An 18077-nucleotide genomic window follows, 5' to 3' on the forward strand; every position below is an offset into this window, starting at 1 on the left:
TAATGTTGTTCCAAAATGAGATAATAATGGGGCATGAGCACCACATGTGTATTAAATCATTATTTATACCATTACATCTCCGGCACGGTTTAATACTTGCAGTTATATGTTGCAGTCTCGAGGGACTTGGGTACCACCTAGCTATAATCTTATATTGTACTATTTGTAATTGTCTATTCTTGATAGACCATAGATGTTGGAAGATTGTTGGCCAGATTGTACTGTCTAGAGATGAGCCAAAGTCCCTTCCCCATTTCTGACAGAAGGGGAGTAGCGTAACAGAGGGATATGTGCCTAGGAATTTATAGAGTCTAGAAATGAGCTTCGGTGGCCTTTTTTTTTTTTTTTAATAAACAGTAGTTCAAAGTCATTTAATTGGGTAAATCTGTTCCCTTCTTTTGCCTTTAATTTTCGATAGAAACTTCTCAGCTGGATAAGCCCCCAGATATTAGCTCTGTCTAGATCTAAATCTAACTTTTTGGTGTCTACGACACTCAAACCATGTACATGGTAAATCCTGATGTCTTCGTCAACACCATTAATTTTAAACCAGGCATCTGACTGGGCCGGCAGGAAGTCAGGGTGGTGTCTCAAAGCTACCAGTGGGGAGATCCCATTATATTTATACCAATGATAAGTTACTTTAGTAATTTCAAGATATTTCAATCACATAAAACCATTTAAAATGAGCAATAATAAACCTGCTCTTTAGCCATCTTGTCAGTTCAATGAGAGCTGTGTCAATTAATGATCCCAGGTTCAATGTGCATAAAATATGAGGTTAGTGAAACCTACAGAGCCAAAAAAGTGCAAACAGTAAAAAAAAATGTGCAAAAGGGAACTCACCAAATACATATAATCCTTAAATATACAACTGTAACGGTTGGGTGTCGCAGCTAAGATGTCTGATTATTTGGTGATCTGCAGAATCACCAATAATAGACGCTATACCTGATTATGTGTGATCTGCAGAATCACCAATAATACAGACACTATACCAGATTATTAGATGATCTGCAGAATCACCAATAATACCAGTATAGCAGCACAAGGAGCTGAGTGTGTAGTGCTTGGTGCAACAGTAACTTAATAGTTTGACGAGACCTCACCAGAGGGGCTGGTGAGGTACTATCAGTACACTGACTGTGTAATAGAGTACAGTAACTTTAATAGTTTGGCGAGACCTCACCAGAGGGGCTGGTGAGGTTCTATCGGTACACTGACCGTATAATGAAGTACAAACCTCAGCAAGCTGGAGGTACTAAAACTGAAGAGATAGAACCTCCCGAGGAGCAGGTGATTCAGACAGTACTTCAGCCTAGTGATCACCTGAGGGGCAGGAGATCAAGACAGTACTGCAGCCTAGTGATCACCTGAGGGGCAGGTGATTGAGACTGTACTGCAGCCTGAGGAGCAGTAGGTACAGACAGTACTGCAACTAATGATCACCTGAGGAGCAGGCGATTCAGACCGTACTGCAGCCTAGGAGCAGGAGGTACAAACAGTACTGCAACTAGTGATCACCTGAAAAGCAGGCAATTCAGACTGTACTGCAGCCTAGGAGCAGGAGCAACCGGTCACTAGCAAATAACTTCACCAGAGGAGCTGGAGAAACTAACACCTCACCAGTGGCGAGGACCCACTGGTGAGTAGAATGGTCAGGCAGGCAAGGGTTGGCAACAGAGAGGACAGAATTAGAATATAATCATAAGGCAGAAGAGTAATCAGTAATCAGGCAGAGGTTCGGTAACTAATCAGATGGGCAAAGGCACAGAATCAGTAAGCTTAGAGCGAAGTCAGAGGATAGCCAGAATCATACACAGAATAAACAACAACAATGTAACAATATCCTAGTCTAGGTGTGAAGTCCTTGGTTTCAACACCTGGGATGTAGTCTAAGGTCTGAGCGCTAACACGAGATGTATTCACGACAGCAGACTGTGTCCAAATAAAGCCCAAAGTACTAAGTTCCACTGCGCTCAATCAATCTCGATGTCCACACGTTAAATCACCCTTGAGTGCTGCTCCAATGTTACTCAGGGATCAGAGCAAAAACTGGTAAAACACAGAAAGAAAAAAAGAGAGAGGAGCGCTCTCTGGTGTATTAACTTTTTAATTTGTGCTTCTAAGCGCAAAGCAATAAAATAACACGTACAGTGTATCTGTAAAATCAAGGCGCATCACATAAGTATAGTACGTCACCATGCAAAGCAATAAAATAACTATCTAAAAACCCGGAAGTAATCTTCAAAAAGGCCAGGTCGATTAAAAAACAGATTGCTCCAAGTAACATCACTAATTACCAGTCTGAAAAGCCTTGTTCATCGTTTTTTTCCAAAATTAGTGGGAAATTTCAGATGTAACAAGAAACGTTGTGGATGCTGTATGTATATACAACACCGTGCCCTGGAGGCCACGGATGGTAATGGTGAGCCAGTTAAAATAAAAGAGTTTATCAACTGTGGCTCCTCCTTTGTGGTCTACCTGCTGTCCTGTGGATGCCCCAACAAATACTATGTAGGCAGGACCACCAGACCTCTACGGCAACGATTGGGAGAACACAGGAGAAACATACAGGATAAGTCAACAAAGCACTCTGTACCCAGACATTTTGCAGAATGTCATGAAGGTCAGACGGAGAGCCTGAAAGTTATGGGGATTGAGGTCATTGCAAAAAAATTGAATAAGGGATTAAGATACAAGAGATTGTGTGAACGTGAAACATATTGGATCTTTAAGTTTAAAGGGATACTGTAGGGGGTCGGGGGAAAATGAGCTGAACTTACCCGGGGCTTCTAATGGTCCCCCGCAGACATCCTGTGTTGGCGCAGCCACTCACCGATGCTCCGGCCCCGCCTCCAGTTCACTTCTGCAATTTCTGACTTTAAAGTCTGAAAACCACTGCGCCTGCGTTGCCGTGTCCTCGATCCCGCTGATGTCATCAAGAGCGCACAGCGCAGGCCCAGTATGGTCTGTGTCTGCGCAGTACACTCCTGGTGACATCAGCGGGAACGAGGACACGGGCGTGCAGGCATAGTGGTTTTCTGACTTTAAAGTCAGAAATTCCAGAAGTGAACTGGAGGCGGGGCCGGAGCATCGGTGAGTGGCTGCGCCAACACAGGATGTCTGCGGGGGACCGTTAGAAGCCCCGGGTAAGTTCAACTTATTTTCCCCTGACCCCCCTACAGTATCCCTTTAACTCCTTGACCCCGGTAGGTCTTAAGGAGAGCTTGGAAGTAGCCCCCTATATTTAGCAATATGTGCTTAGTTACTCACTCATAATTCTTTTAAGGCTAGAGTTGAGCCGAAATTTTCGTAATTTCGCATTACTATAATTACGCATGCGAAATTTGCGATTACGATGCGAAATTAGCGTAGCGAAATTGCCATTAAAATCGTAATTGAAAATACCGTAAGCGTAATTTTCAACGCGAAATTTCGCGTTTCGTTCATGCCGTAATTTCGCATTAAACGCTACCGTAATTTCGCGTTAAACCGTAACGCTCCGTATAATATAAAAAAGCCGCCGACTTTAAGGGTTAATAGCAAAGCCCCCTTAAAAGCTAAGAGCCTCAAATTTGGAGAATATATTAAGGAGATCAGGAGGAATAAGAGGAAAAAATTTTTTTTCAAAAAGACCTTATAGTTTTTGAGAAAATCGATGTTAAAGTTTCAAAGGAAAAATGTAAACATTTAAAAACCCGCCGACTTTAACGGTTAATAGCAAAGCCTGCTTAAAGTTTAGGAACACCAAATTCCCAGGGTATATTAAGGGGATCAGTGGGAATAAGAGGAAAAAATTTTTTTTCAAAAAGACCTTATAGTTTTTGAGAAAATCGATTTTTAAGTTTCAAGGGCGAAAATGTCTTTTAAATGCGGAAAATGTCAGTTTTTTTTGCACAGGTAACAATAGTGTATTATTTTCATAGATTCCCCCAAGTGGGAAGAGTTTTACTTACTTCGTTCTGAGTGTGGGAAATATAAAAAAAAAACGACGTGGGGTCCCCCCTCCCAGACCTCTTTAACCCCTTGTCCCCCATGCAGGCTGGGATAGCCAGAATGCGGAGCACCGGCCGCGTGGGGCTCCGCACCCTGACTATACCAGCCCGCATGGTCCATGGATTGGGGGGTCTCGGAAGGGGAGGGGCAGCCAAGCTTTCCCCTCCCCCTCCGAGCCCTTGTCCAATCCAAGGACAAGGGGCTCTTCTCCACCTCCGATGGGCGGTGGAGGTGGAGGCCGCGATTTCCTGGGTGGGGGGTTCATGGTGGAATCTGGGAGTCCCCTTTAAAAAGGGGTCCCCCAGATGCCCACCCCCCTCCCAGGAGAAATGAGTATAGAGGTACTTGTAGTACCCCTTACCCATTTCCTTTAAGAGTTAAAAGTAAATAAACACACAAACACATAGAAAAAGTATTTTAATTGAACAAAAAACATAACCACGAAAAAAGTCCTTTAATATTCTTAATTAACCATTAATACTTACCTGTCCCTTTAAATAAATGATCCCACGCAATATCCTCGGAAATGTTCTATCAGTTACAATGTAACAAAGTTATTACAATATAACAACTTTGTTACATTGTAACTACGCCGCACCCGACGTCACTCACCGCCGCCGCCGCCACCGCGTCTGCGCTGCAGGACCCGAGCTCTGAGCTATATAGCTCAGAGCTCTCAAAAGCATCTTTGTATTTGGGCTCCAAGGAGCCCCATTGGTCCTTAGCAGACCAATGGGGTTCCTTCTGATTTGAAGGAACCCCATTGGTCTGCTAAGGACCAATGGGGCTCCTTGGAGCCCAAATACAAAGATGCTTCTCAGAGCTCTGAGCTATATAGCTCAGAGCTCTGTCGGGTCCGTGCAGGACGCTAAGTCCCCGCCGGCTCCGCTGCCCTCCCCGCCTCTCCCACATGTCACCCACATGTCACCCACATGTGGGTGACATGTGGGTGACAGATGTGGGCGGGGTGGACAGCGGGAGCTGCGGGGACTTAGCGTCCTGCACGGACGCGTATGCGGCGGCTGAGCGGCGAGTGGCGTCGGGTGCGGCGTAGTTACAATGTAACAAAGTTGTTACATAATAACTTTGTTACATTGTAACTGATAGAACATTTCCGAGGATATTGCGTGGGATCATTTATTTAAAGGGACAGGTAAGTATTAATGGTTAATTAAGAATATTAAAGGACTTTTTTCGTGGTTATGTTTTTTGTTCAATTAAAATACTTTTTCTATGTGTTTGTGTGTTTATTTACTTTTAACTCTTAAAGGAAATGGGTAAGGGGTACTACAAGTACCTCTATACTCATTTCTCCTGGGAGGGGGGTGGGCATCTGGGGGACCCCTTTTTAAAGGGGACTCCCAGATTCCACCATGAACCCCCCACCCAGGAAATCGCGGCCTCCACCTCCACCGCCCATCGGAGGTGGAGAAGAGCCCCTTGTCCTTGGATTGGACAAGGGCTCGGAGGGGGAGGGGAAAGCTTGGCTGCCCCTCCCCTTCCGAGACCCCCCAATCCATGGACCATGCGGGCTGGTATAGTCAGGGTGCGGAGCCCCACGCGGCCGGTGCTCCGCATTCTGGCTATCCCAGCCTGCATGGGGGACAAGGGGTTAAAGAGGTCTGGGAGGGGGGACCCCACGTCGTTTTTTTTTTATATTTCCCACACTCAGAACGAAGTAAGTAAAACTCTTCCCACTTGGGGGAATCTATGAAAATAATACACTATTGTTACCTGTGCAAAAAAAACTGACATTTTCCGCATTTAAAAGACATTTTCGCCCTTGAAACTTAAAAATCGATTTTCTCAAAAACTATAAGGTCTTTTTGAAAAAAATTTTTTTCCTCTTATTCCCACTGATCCCCTTAATATACCCTGGGAATTTGGTGTTCCTAAACTTTAAGCAGGCTTTGCTATTAACCGTTAAAGTCGGCGGGTTTTTAAATGTTTACATTTTTCCTTTGAAACTTTAACATCGATTTTCTCAAAAACTATAAGGTCTTTTTGAAAAAATTTTTTTTCCTCTTATTCCTCCTGATCTCCTTAATATATTCTCCAAATTTGAGGCTCTTAGCATTTAAGGGGGCTTTGCTATTAACCCTTAAAGTCGGCGGCTTTTTTATATTATACGGAGCGTTACGGTTTAACGCGAAATTACGGTAGCGTTTAATGCGAAATTACGGCATGATACGACTGTAATGCGAAAATTACGCGAAAATTACGCTTACGCGAAATTTCGCGAAATCCTTCTTCATTACGATTATGTACTTACGGCCATAATCGTAATTACACTAATTACGCGAAATTTCGCAAAATCGTAATTAGGTCATTACGCTCATCTCTAAGGCTCATTTGTTACCTGCAACAGCTGTTGCTCTTTGGAACTGTATATGTGTGTTGATTTCCTGTACTGTATGCTGTTTGCATTGCCACAATCAACATTATTGTGATTGTGGTGCTGCAAGCAGGTTATTTTAATTTAATTTATTTTTTCCTTATTTTTCTCTTTTATTGTGTACCCCTGGAAATTGATGAATAATGAACATACTGTACCTTGCTGGAAATGAGTACAATGATTTGTTTATTGATATGCATAAATTGTTGGAGTACATCTTTAGCCTTTTTGTAGGATACCTATGATACAGCGCTTAGAAAACGGTTTAAGGAAATACAAATCGCTAGACCATAGTTCATGAGGCGTATTTATATGTTTATATATGTATATATGTCTTTTCATGCAAAGGTGAACTTTTGCCTGATGACTTGTTCATATAGGTACTTTTATCTTTTTTAATGTGATAAATGATCTTATGTACTTATTTGTATGAACGAATCCAAGGCGTTTAAAGTGCCTATTTTCAGCTATAGAAAGTGAAACAGCTTGCCTAGAGAAAATAGATGCAAATTATGGAGTTTTCCCCAAGTCATTGATCAGTTACGGCATCTGATAGATGGTTACTAAATATATTCTAGTTGTTGATAAGAACGTGGGGAATCCAAGGATTTTGTGATATTATTTTATCCAAATTTTCGAAGTATTTTCATTTTATGCGCGCCTTATTCCGCCATCATAATAGACGATGTTTCTATTTATAAGCCTCTGAATTGCCTAGCAACGAGATACACTCCCCGTTGCAGGCAGTGCTGGAGGCTTTGTGTCCCTGAGCGGCCATCGTAGCCGCTCGGGTACCATGGCAACCAGCCGTCTATTTCACTATGCCCTAAGCGTCATTGCGTCATCTGACGAAGGCGTGGAACGCCGAAACGCATCATGACGCAATAGACGCAGGGCAGCTGCCGAGTCCCCGTGATCCAGATCCCGCCGGCACTTTTCAATCCTAGGATTCCCCGCAATACTGGCCATAGTGCGGAGGCGTACCAGGCGGTCGAGTCAACATCAGGACGTGGTGACGTACTATACTTATGTGATGTGCCTTGATTTTACAGATACACTGTACGTGTTATTTTATTGCTTTGCGCTTAGAAGCACAAATTAAAAAGTTAATACACCAGAGAGCGCTCCTCTCTCTTTTTTTCTTTCTGTGTTTTTCCAAATAAAGCCCGGAGGCTTAACAAGCAGAGGAGACCTCACTGGCATGCCCCCTGCAGTCAGCCAATCCTAGGTGCCGTGAGGTCAGGTCAGCTGACAAGCCTTCTCTTAGCATAAAGGTCCCGTCTGTGCGCACGCCCGCGCGAGACGGGGACCCCTTGAGAGAGCAAACCTTCCGTTCTCGGCATCCTAGACGCCGGGAGGAGGGGCAGCGGCATGGAGGCAGCTGCGGCGGTGGTGCTGTTCGCCGCAGCTGCCCCGTTCATTACAGTACCCCCCCCCCTCTAGGCGTGGACTCCGAACATGCACCACCCGGCCTATCTGGATGTAACCTATGAAACTCCTCCCTGAGTTCCTCCGCATGCATGCGAGAGAGTGGTACCCAAGATCTCTCTTCTGCACCATACCCTCGCCAGTGGACCAGGTACTGCAAAGAATTGCGCACTCGCCGGGAATCCAAGATCGGTTCTATTTCGTACTCAGGCTCTCCATTGACTATCACAGGGGGGGGGAGTGGAATCCACATACACAGCAGGTTTTAAAAGTGACAAGTGAAATGTCCTACCACCCATGAAACTGGGTGGGAGCGACACCATGTAAGTAACATTATTCACTTTCCTAGAAACAGGAAAAGGGCCCTATAAATTTGGGACCCAAATTAACAGAGGGCTGCCTTAGGGACAGATGCCGAGTGGAAATCCACACCAAATCTCCCGGTGCGAATTTCCATTCCACAGAACGTCTTCTGTCAGCTTGTTTTTTCTGAACCGAAAAAGCTTTCCTTAAATTTTCCTTCACCTTTTTCCAGATGTTTTTCATGGTTTCTGACCAGTGTTCCAGACTGGAAACGGTGACGTCACCACTGGCAGCGGTGAAAATTTGGGTGATCTCCCCGTGGCAATCTGAAAGGGAGAAAACCCTGATGATGCAGACCTCAAATTGTTGTGCGCGAACTCAGCGTAGGGTAAAAACTTAACCCAATCGGACTGGGCATCAGCCACGTAGCATCTAAGGAATTGTTCAAGGCCCTGGTTTACCCTTTCGGTCTGGCCGTTAGTCTGTGGGTGGTAGCCGGAGGAAAATGACAACTTCATCCCCATTTGATGACAGAAGGCTTTCCAGAAACGGGAAATGAACTGGACTCCCCTGTCAGATACCACATCTTCTGGAATTCCATGGAGTCTGAAGATGTGAAGTATGAAAGGTTCTGCCAGTTCATGTGCGGAGGGGAGTTCATTGAAGGGGATGAAGTGTGGCATCTTACTAAACCTATCGACTACCACCCATATGACCGTTTTACCCTCAGAGGAGGCAGTTCGTCCACGAAGTCCATGGACACATGTGTCCAAGGTTCCTCGGGCACCGGGAGTGCCTGCAAAGTACCAGCAGGAGCCCGCCTGGACGTCTTGCTCCTGGCACAAACAGCGCAGCTCCCCACAAAGTCTTTACAGTCAGAATTGATTGAGGGCCACCACACACTACAACTTAATAGCTCCTGGGTACGAGCCACCCCAGGGTGACCAGCATTTTTATGAGCATGAAATGTCTGTAAGACTTTAAATCTAAGTTGGAGGGGAACAAAAAGAACCCCCTCCGGTTTTCCTTCAGGGATCTCCTGTTGGAAAGGGGCTAACTCAGATGCCCAATCTACCCCGATCTCCTCCTCAGAGGGTTCTGGATCCTGCTCAACGGCCTCATGCACCTGTAACTCAGTAGCCACGAGAGGAACCTGCTCCAGACAGTGAACATGGCAGTATGGAGACCAGCTTATCAACTGTCTGGTACTCCAATCAATATCCGAGGAGTGCTTCTTTAACCACGGCATCCCTAGGATGACGGTGGAAGTGGACATCTCAAGTACCAAAAACTGCATTTGTTCTTTGTGCAAGACCCCAATCTGACACAACAATACAGGAGTCTGAGTGATGGTAAGCGGCAGTAGGTAATCGTCCACAGCCATAATCTTAATCTGTTGTCCCACAGGAGTCAAAGGAAACCCAAACTGATCAGCGAATTTTTTAGACATGACATTAACCGCGGAGCCCGACTCTATAAAAGCCTGGGTAGTGTGAACCTGGCCCTCCCAAGTGATAGAGCATGGAAGTAACACACGTTTATTATTTAGAGGTGAAACTGGATCACCTAGGGTAGTACCTCCAGCTACTCCTAGGCGATAGAGTTTTCTGCCTTCTTGGGACAAGCAGAAACCATATGCCCTTTGTCGGTGCAATACAAACATAGTTTCTCTGCACGCCTTCTATTTTTCTCGACCTCTGAGAGCTTGGCATGTCCAATCTGCATTGGCTCGTCAGCGGGTGGAGAGGAAGGCGTAGGAGCTGAGAAAGTACAAGAAGAGAACCTTCCTGGGGCTTTAGCCCGAGTTTGCTTTTGATAGCGAATTTTGATGGCCAAAGATATAGCCTCATCCAAGGTCTTGGGCTCTGGATGACCCAACATGAGATCAGATACGGCATCAGACAATCCTGATAAGAAACCGTCTAAGAGTGCGTACTGCCCCCACCTGGCTGACACCGCCCATCTCCTGAACTCAGCAGCATAAACTTCAACTGGACTGTGTCCCTGCCTGAGGGTCTTTAACTTCCTCTCAGAAGTTACTGCCAAATCAGGATCATCGTAAATTACGGCCATAGCCTTAAACAATTCTGCCACTGAAACCAAGGCTTCATGTACAGTAGGAAGACTATAAGCCCAGGACTGCGAATCTCCAGACAACAATGTCTTAATGAAGGTGACCCTCTGACCTTCCGTACCAGAAGAGATGGGTCGTAATTTAAAATATGACAAACATCTATGCTTAAAATTACGAAAATCCGAGCGATGCCCCGAGAATTTCTCAGGTGGAGGCACCCTCGGTTCGATCACAGAAGGGGGTGACACTCATGCATTAGGGTCTAGTAAGCGGTTTACTGACTCAGTCAGTTGCTCAATCTGAGTCTGTTGTGCGTTAACCGTCTTGATGAGTTCATTAACAGTAGTGGCTAACACATCGACCCGGTTGCAGAGTGTCTCCATACTTTTTCTGGTCTGCTGTTCTGTAACGGTTGGGTGTCGCAGCTCAGATGTCTAATTATTTGGTGATCTGCAGAATCACCAATAATGCAGACGCTATACCTGATTATTTGTGATCTGCAGAATCACCAATAATACCAGTATAGCAGCACAAGGAGCTGAGTGTGTAGTGCTTGGTGCAACCGTAACTTAATAGTTTGACGAGACCTCTCCAGAGGGGCTGGTGAGGTACTATCAGTACACTGACTGTGTAATAGAGTACAGTAACTTTAATAGTTTGGCGAGACCTCACCAGAGGGGCTGGTGAGGTTCTATCGGTACACTGACCGTATAATGAAGTACAAACCACAGCAAGCTGGAGGTACTAAAACTGAAGAGATAGAACCTCCCGAGGAGCGGGTGATTCAGACAGTACTTCAGCCTAGTGATCACCTGACGGGCAGGAGATCAAGACAGTACTGCAGCCTAGTGATCACCTGAGGGGCAGGTGATTGAGACTGTACTGCAGCCTGAGGAGCAGGAGGTACAGACAGTACTGCAACTAATGATCACCTGAGGAGCAGGCGATTCAGACCGTACTGCAGCCTAGGAGCAGGAGGTACAAACAGTACTGCAACTACTGATCACCTGAAGAGCAGGCAATTTAGACTGTACTGCAGCCTAGGAGCAGGAGCAACCGGTCACTAGCAAATAACTTCACCAGAGGAGCTGGAGAAACTAACACCTCACCAGTGGCGAGGACCCACTGGTGAGTAGAATGGTCAGGCAGGCAAGGGTTGGCAACAGAGAGGACAGAATCAGAATATAATCGTAAGGCAGAAGAGTAATCAGTAATCAGGCAGAGGTTCGGTAACTAATCAGATGGGCAAAGGCACAGAATCAGTAAGCTTAGAGCGAAGTCAGAGGATAGCCAGAATCATACACAGAATAGACAACAACAATGTAACAATATCCTAGTCTAGGTGTGAAATCCTTGGTTTCAACACCTGGGATGTAGTCTAAGGTCTGAGCGCTAACACGAGATGTATTCACGACAGCAGACTGTGTCAAAATGAAGCCCGGAGGCTTAAGAAGCAGAGGAGACCTCACTGGCACTGCAGTCAGCCAATCCTGGGCGCCGTGAGGGCCCTTTTCCACCAGCGCAAAAACGCAAACCGCTAGCGATTTTACAATCGCTACGGTTTGCTTTTTAACATAGGAATCGCGGTAGGTCATTTCCACTACCGCGATTCGTTTTTGCCGGGAACGCGAACGCGCGGCGGAGCGATATTTGCCACGATTTTGCTATGCAGTGCATAGCATAGCAAAATCGCGGCCGCGAACGTCGGGGAATCGCCGGTAAGTGGGATTCAGCAATCGCTAGCGTTCAGCGTGAACGCTAGCGATTGCTAGTGGAAAAGGGCCCTTAGGCTCCTCTGATGTCAGCCGACCAGCAGGTCAGCTGAGGAGCCTCCTCTTAGCATAAAGGTCCCGTCTGTGCGCGCCCCCGTGCGAGACAGGGACCCCTTGAGAGAGCAAATGTTCCGTCCTCGGCGTCCTAGATGCCGGGAGGACGGGCAGCGGCACGGAGGCAGCTGCGGCAGCGGTACTGTTTGCCGCAGCTGCCCCAGTTCATTACAACAACCTAAACCCACTAAAGTGCATTTGTGAATGGAGCAGCATACAAATGCACTAGCCAGTAGTGCAATGGAGTGCGGAATACAGTGATACTACACCGGGTCCGTAGTGAAGGTTGCCAAGTGCTGGGCTTGTAGCAGTCAGGAGGAGATCAGGGAAACATCCCAAGGATTGCCCCACAAGTATCGCAGGGTCCACACCCGCTTTCTCAAGGGCTCCTGTCTCGTGACCCTGGAGGCGTTTAAGTAAAAACTGAAAAGCCACCTGTTTAGTCTGGCATTTATGATCACAAAACTTTTTACCCTGTAACACATCACAAACCACCACTATGTTCTCATCATTGATAAGCGTATGCGCTCTGGGTTCTATGAGAGAAAACGCTTTTAAAATGTTTTGTTGATGTTGTTGTTTGGGCCCTTATTCAATTCACTTTTTTTTCACAAGTTTTCTCCTAGGTGCAGGGGCGTAGCAATAGGGGGTGCAGAGGTTGCAACTGCATCGGGGCCCTTGGGCCAGAGGAGCCCTGATGGGCTCTCCCTCAACTGCAGTACTAGCTTTCTGTTGGTCCTGTGCTCATAATAATCACTTCTATAGATACTTTGAATAGTGGTATTCATCATTAACAAACTGTTCCCCTGTCCCTTCTTCCTCCTCTGACACTGTGGCTGTCCTACTCCCCTTAGCAGGTTTTGGTGCACCATATCAATTGTTATGTTTAATGTGCTTAGGGGGGGCCCTAATGTAAAACTTGCATTGGGGCCCACAGCTTCTTAGCTATGCCACTGCCTAGGTGATATTTTCACACCTTAGCAATAAAATGCCACTTAGGGCACCAGTAAGCAAGGAAATACTCAGAATAATTTGACAGCACTTTTTTTATTAACTATTTGGTACTTTTTTTTAAATTGCAGAGTACTGAAAAGTTATTTTAAACAAAAGATGAAAAATGACCTGCTAGGGGAGAACTTCGGAGAAAAGTCCTATATGTCACCATTCATGAAACTCACTGGGCCCACAAATTCTCGGGATCCAGAGCGTCCATGTAACGATTGGTGTAGCAACACAGACATCTGATTATGTGTGATCTGCAGTATCACACCGATAATACAGACGCTATACCTGATTATGTGTGATCTGCAGTATCACAGATAATACAGACGCTATACCTGATTATGTGGTGATCTGCAGCATCACCAATAATACACGTATAGCTAGCAGAATAGCAAGGTGTATAGTGCTTGGTGCAACAGTAACTGAATAGTTTGACTAGACCTCACCAAAAGAGCTGGTGGGTACTATCAGACTATCAGAGAGCACCTCACCAGTGACAAGGGCTCACTGGTGAGTAGAGAGGTCAGACAGGCTTGGATCGGCAACAGGCGGGCAGGTACAGTACAAAATCGGCAGGCAAGAGAGTAGTAAGATACCAGGCAGAGTTCAGCAACAGAGTCAGATGGGCAGAGGTACAGAATCGATTAGCAAGAGCAGGGTCAGCGGATAGCCAGAGTCATACACAGAATATCAAAATATATATATATATAATAGAGTACCGTATATACTCGCAAGCAAGCCGAATTTTTCACCCCCCAAAAGTGGCCCAAAAGTTGGGGGGTCGACTTGCTTGCGAGTCATGGGTAGGTGGGTGGGTAGGTGGTGCCCCTCTCCGCTCCCCCCGCGGCCGCTGCTATTACCTTAGGCGGCGCCGCTTCCTCTATCCCCGTCCTGCTCCGATAACTAACTAATTCACAGCAGCGCGCCCCCCCCCGCTGCTGTGATGACGAAGGAAACCATAGAGAGCGGTTCCCATAGTAACGGCATCGCCGCTAGAGGAAGCCGCAGCAGCGAGGGGCGCGTTGCTGTGAAGTAGTTAGTTATCGGAGCAGGACGGGGATAGAGGAAGCAGCGCCGCCTAAGGTAATAGCAGCGGTGGCCGCAGGGGGGGGCGGGGAGGGGCAGCACCTACCTACCCACCCACCTACCCATACTGGCACTATGCTAGCTATACTGGGGCACTATGCTAGCTATACTGGGGCACTATACTAGCTATACTGAGCACTATACTAGCTATAATGAGCACTATACTGAGCACTATACTAGCTATACTGAGCACTATACTAGCTATACTGAGCACTATACTAGCTATACTGAGCACTATACTAGCTATACTGAGCACTATACTAGCTAAACTGGGGCACTTTACTAGCTATACTGAGCACTATACTAGCTATACTGAGCACTATACTAGCTATACTGAGCACTATACTAGCTATACTGAGCACTATACTAGCTAAACTGGGGCACTTTACTAGCTATACTGAGCACTATACTAGCGATACTGGGGCACTATGCTAGCGATACTAGGGCACTATGCTAGCTATACTGAGCACTATACTAGCTATACTGAGCACTATACTGAGCACTATACTAGCTATACTGAGCACTATACTAGCTATACTGAGCACTATACTAGCTATACTGAGCACTATACTAGCTATACTGAGCACTATACTAGCTAAACTGGGGCACTTTACTAGCTATACTGAGCACTATACTAGCGATACTGGGGCACTATGCTAGCTATACTGGGGCACTATGCTAGCTATACTGAGCACTATACTAGCTATACTGAGCACTATACTGAGCACTATACTAGCTATACTGAGCACTATACTAGCTAAATTGAGCACTATACTAGCTAAACTGGGGCACTTCACTAGCTATACTGAGCACTATACTGAGCACTATACTAGCTATACTGAGCACTATACTAGCTATACTGAGCACTATACTAGCTATACTGAGCACTATACTAGCTATACTGAGCACTATACTAGCTAAACTGAGCACTATACTGAGCACTATACTAGCTATACTGAGCACTATACTAGCTATACTGAGCACTATACTAGCTAAACTGAGCACTAAACTAACTAAACTGGGGCACTTTACTAGCTATACTGAGCACTATACTAGCTATACTGGGGCACTATGCTAGCTATACTGAGCACTATACTAGCTAAACTGAGCACTATACTAGCTAAACTGGGGCACTTCACTAGCTATACTGAGCACTATACTGAGCACTATACTAGCTATATTGAGCACTATACTAGCTAAACTGGGGCACTTTACTAGCTATACTGAGCACTATACTAGCTATACTGGGCACTATACTAGCGATACTGGGCACTATACTAGCTATACTGGGACACACTAGGGGAATAAGGCGGCCAGCATTTCCTACCCCCGGCTTATATGGGGGTCAATCATTTTTCCCTGTTTTTTTCAGGTGAAAGTTGGGGGGTCGGCTTACATGCGGGTCGGCTTGCTTGCGAGTATATACGCAACCTTCAAGCAAGAAGAAGAAGTAGCGCCCTGCCCCCACGGCCGGTCCAAGCAAGAAGAAGGGGCTGGTCCAAGCAAGAAGAAGAAGTGTCATATCAAACCAAGGGCAAAGGGGGATAATTTGCATATTCAGTAGCAGTGCATTGTGGGTAACCACAAATGTTCACTTATAGCTGAATTATTGCAGATTTGCTTCTGATTTAAGAAGGAAAATTACACCAAGCTTTGCTTTTTTTAGTAGGAGGGCTTTTTGGTCTCTTTTATCCCCCTATACATTCCGAGTGGTTTGGGTCACCCTGAGCTGCTTGGTTACTCTGTTGTACTGGTCCAAGCCCTATCTCATACAGCCTTATCAATCCCTGCTATGTACTGATGAGAACCAAACATCTGAAATAGGCTGTTACATGTGGGTTTGATATGACTGTGTAAAACTTAAAGCTATAGGCTTGCTTGACTTCCCAAGGGTAAAAAAGGAATAATTTGCATATTTAGTAGTGGTGCGTTGTGGGTAATCACAAATGTTCACTTATTGCTGAATTATTGCAGATTTCCTTCTGTTTTAGGAAGGCAAATTACACCAAGCTTTGCTTTTTTTAGTAGGAGGTCTTTTTGGTCCCTTTTATCCCCCTATACATTCCGAGTGGTTTGGGTCACCCTGAGCTGCTTGGTTACTCTGTTGTACTGGTCCAAGCCCTATCTCATATAGCCGTATCAATCCCTGCCATGTACTGATGAGGACCAAACATCTGAAATAGGCTGTTACATGTGGGTTTGATATGACTGTGTAAAACTTAAAGCTATAGGCTTGCTTGACTTCCCAAGGGTAAAAAAAATAATAATTTGCATATTTAGTAGTGGTGCATTGTGGGTAACTACAAATGTTCACTTATAGCTGAATTATTGCAGATTTCCTTCTGTTTTAAAAAGGCAAATTACACCAATACAGTGGGCGGCATTGCAGGAAGTGACGACAGTGGAACGCACGATGGAACACGGAAGAGGTGAGTGATCCCCGCCCGCTGCCTCTTACTAATAGTGACGGCTGCTACTGTGCTTTAGCAGGAGGGGGAGCGCACATGGGGGACCCAGTTGAGGGGGGGGGGGGTTCCTGCTGAGCTTAAGCTGGAGGGGGAGTGCACATGGGGGACCCAGTTGAGGGGGGGTCCAACCCCCCTCCCCGCTGCTGTGCACAATACCCCCTTCCTGCCCTCTACCCTCTTATGCGGCGTATGCTACGCCGCGTGTCGGCTAGGATACAATAATACAATAATCCTAGTCTTGTGTGAAATCCCTGGTTTCCTCCCAGATCAAAGCACACCGGATACTATCTAAGGTCTGAGCGCTAACACATAAGCATTCGCAACAGCAGACAGGTTGCGAGTGTACACTGAAGGCTTTTGAAGCAGAGGAGACCCCACGGCCGTGCCCACCTCAATCAGCTAATCCGGAGCGCCGTTAGTCTCCTCTGACGTCAGCCGACCAGCTGGTCAGCTGACGCGCCTTTTCCCCACATAAAGGCCCTGTCTCTGCGCGCGCCCGCGCCATACAGCAACCCTATGGGCAATTGTCAACCCCGTCCTCGGCGTACTAGACGCCAGAGGAACGGGCGAAGTCCCTGAGCAGGAAAGCGAGGCGGCTGCAGAGACACCCTGCGTGCCCGCAGCCGCAGCTTCTGCGGATCTTACAGTCCATCAAAATTCATCTTCTAGAGACATATGCGATATCCTCTCATATCCGATGTATGGTTAATCTTTGATCAATAAGGCAACCATCCATGCAGGGGCGTAGCAATAGGGTTTGCAGAGGTAGCAACTGCATCGGGGCCCTTGGGGCCCTCCCTCAACTGCAGTATTAGCTCCCTATTGGTCCTGTGCTCATAATAATCACTTCTATAGATACTTTGAACAGAGGTAATCATTAACAAGCTGCTCCCCATCCCCTTCTTGCACCTCTGATGCTGTGGTTGTCGTTGGCAGGTTTTGGTGCACCGTATCAATTGTTATGTATAGAGTGCTTGGGGGGCCCCATTGTAAAACTTGCAACGGGGCCCACAACTCCTTAGCTATGCCACTGCATTCATGGCACTATGCATAGAGATGATATCAGAGTCCTGATGCTCACTAGGAGTAACAAGGGGTTCTGCTTCTCTCTCCAATGTCCCTTAAAAAGCCCCAAGCACCTAAACATGAACATTTATAAAATGAATCTCCCCGCTGGTTATGTGGTTGGACTTGAAGCAAGGCCACAAAGGCCATGGCCTAGGGCAAAATTAAGCAAGGGTGGACACAGTGGACTGGGACACAAAGGCAATTAAACTGCCAAACATGCAGAGCAGGGACAAGGTCCTCCAGCACCCAAGGCTGAGACACCAAAGTGTGCCCCCCATCCCTCCCACCCCAGCCGTCACACACTGATTGCTATTAGACTAAGAGGCGCCACAGGGCCCACAACCTCCCCAACACCTTAATCTCTAGTTATCTGGCTTGCAGTCACTGCTATGTATCCCTTTTTCTTATTTCTTTCTGCTTCAAACACA

At 46.3% G+C, this 18077-nt stretch overlaps 1 protein-coding gene across 1 annotated transcript in view; it reads left to right on the forward strand.

The window, feature by feature from the left end:
• Positions 1 to 10912: 10912 nt before the first annotated feature.
• LOC137544276 (olfactory receptor 10C1-like) overlaps positions 10913 to 18077 on the forward strand; it is a 14392-nt gene continuing 7227 nt past the window's right edge. The window contains exon 1 of the mRNA XM_068265334.1: positions 10913 to 10990. Coding sequence (XP_068121435.1) covers positions 10913 to 10990 — 78 coding nt within the window. The remainder of the gene's footprint in view (positions 10991 to 18077) is intronic.

This window comes from Hyperolius riggenbachi, chromosome 1 (genome assembly GCF_040937935.1).
Source record: "Hyperolius riggenbachi isolate aHypRig1 chromosome 1, aHypRig1.pri, whole genome shotgun sequence".
Classification (NCBI taxonomy): domain Eukaryota; kingdom Metazoa; phylum Chordata; class Amphibia; order Anura; family Hyperoliidae; genus Hyperolius; species Hyperolius riggenbachi.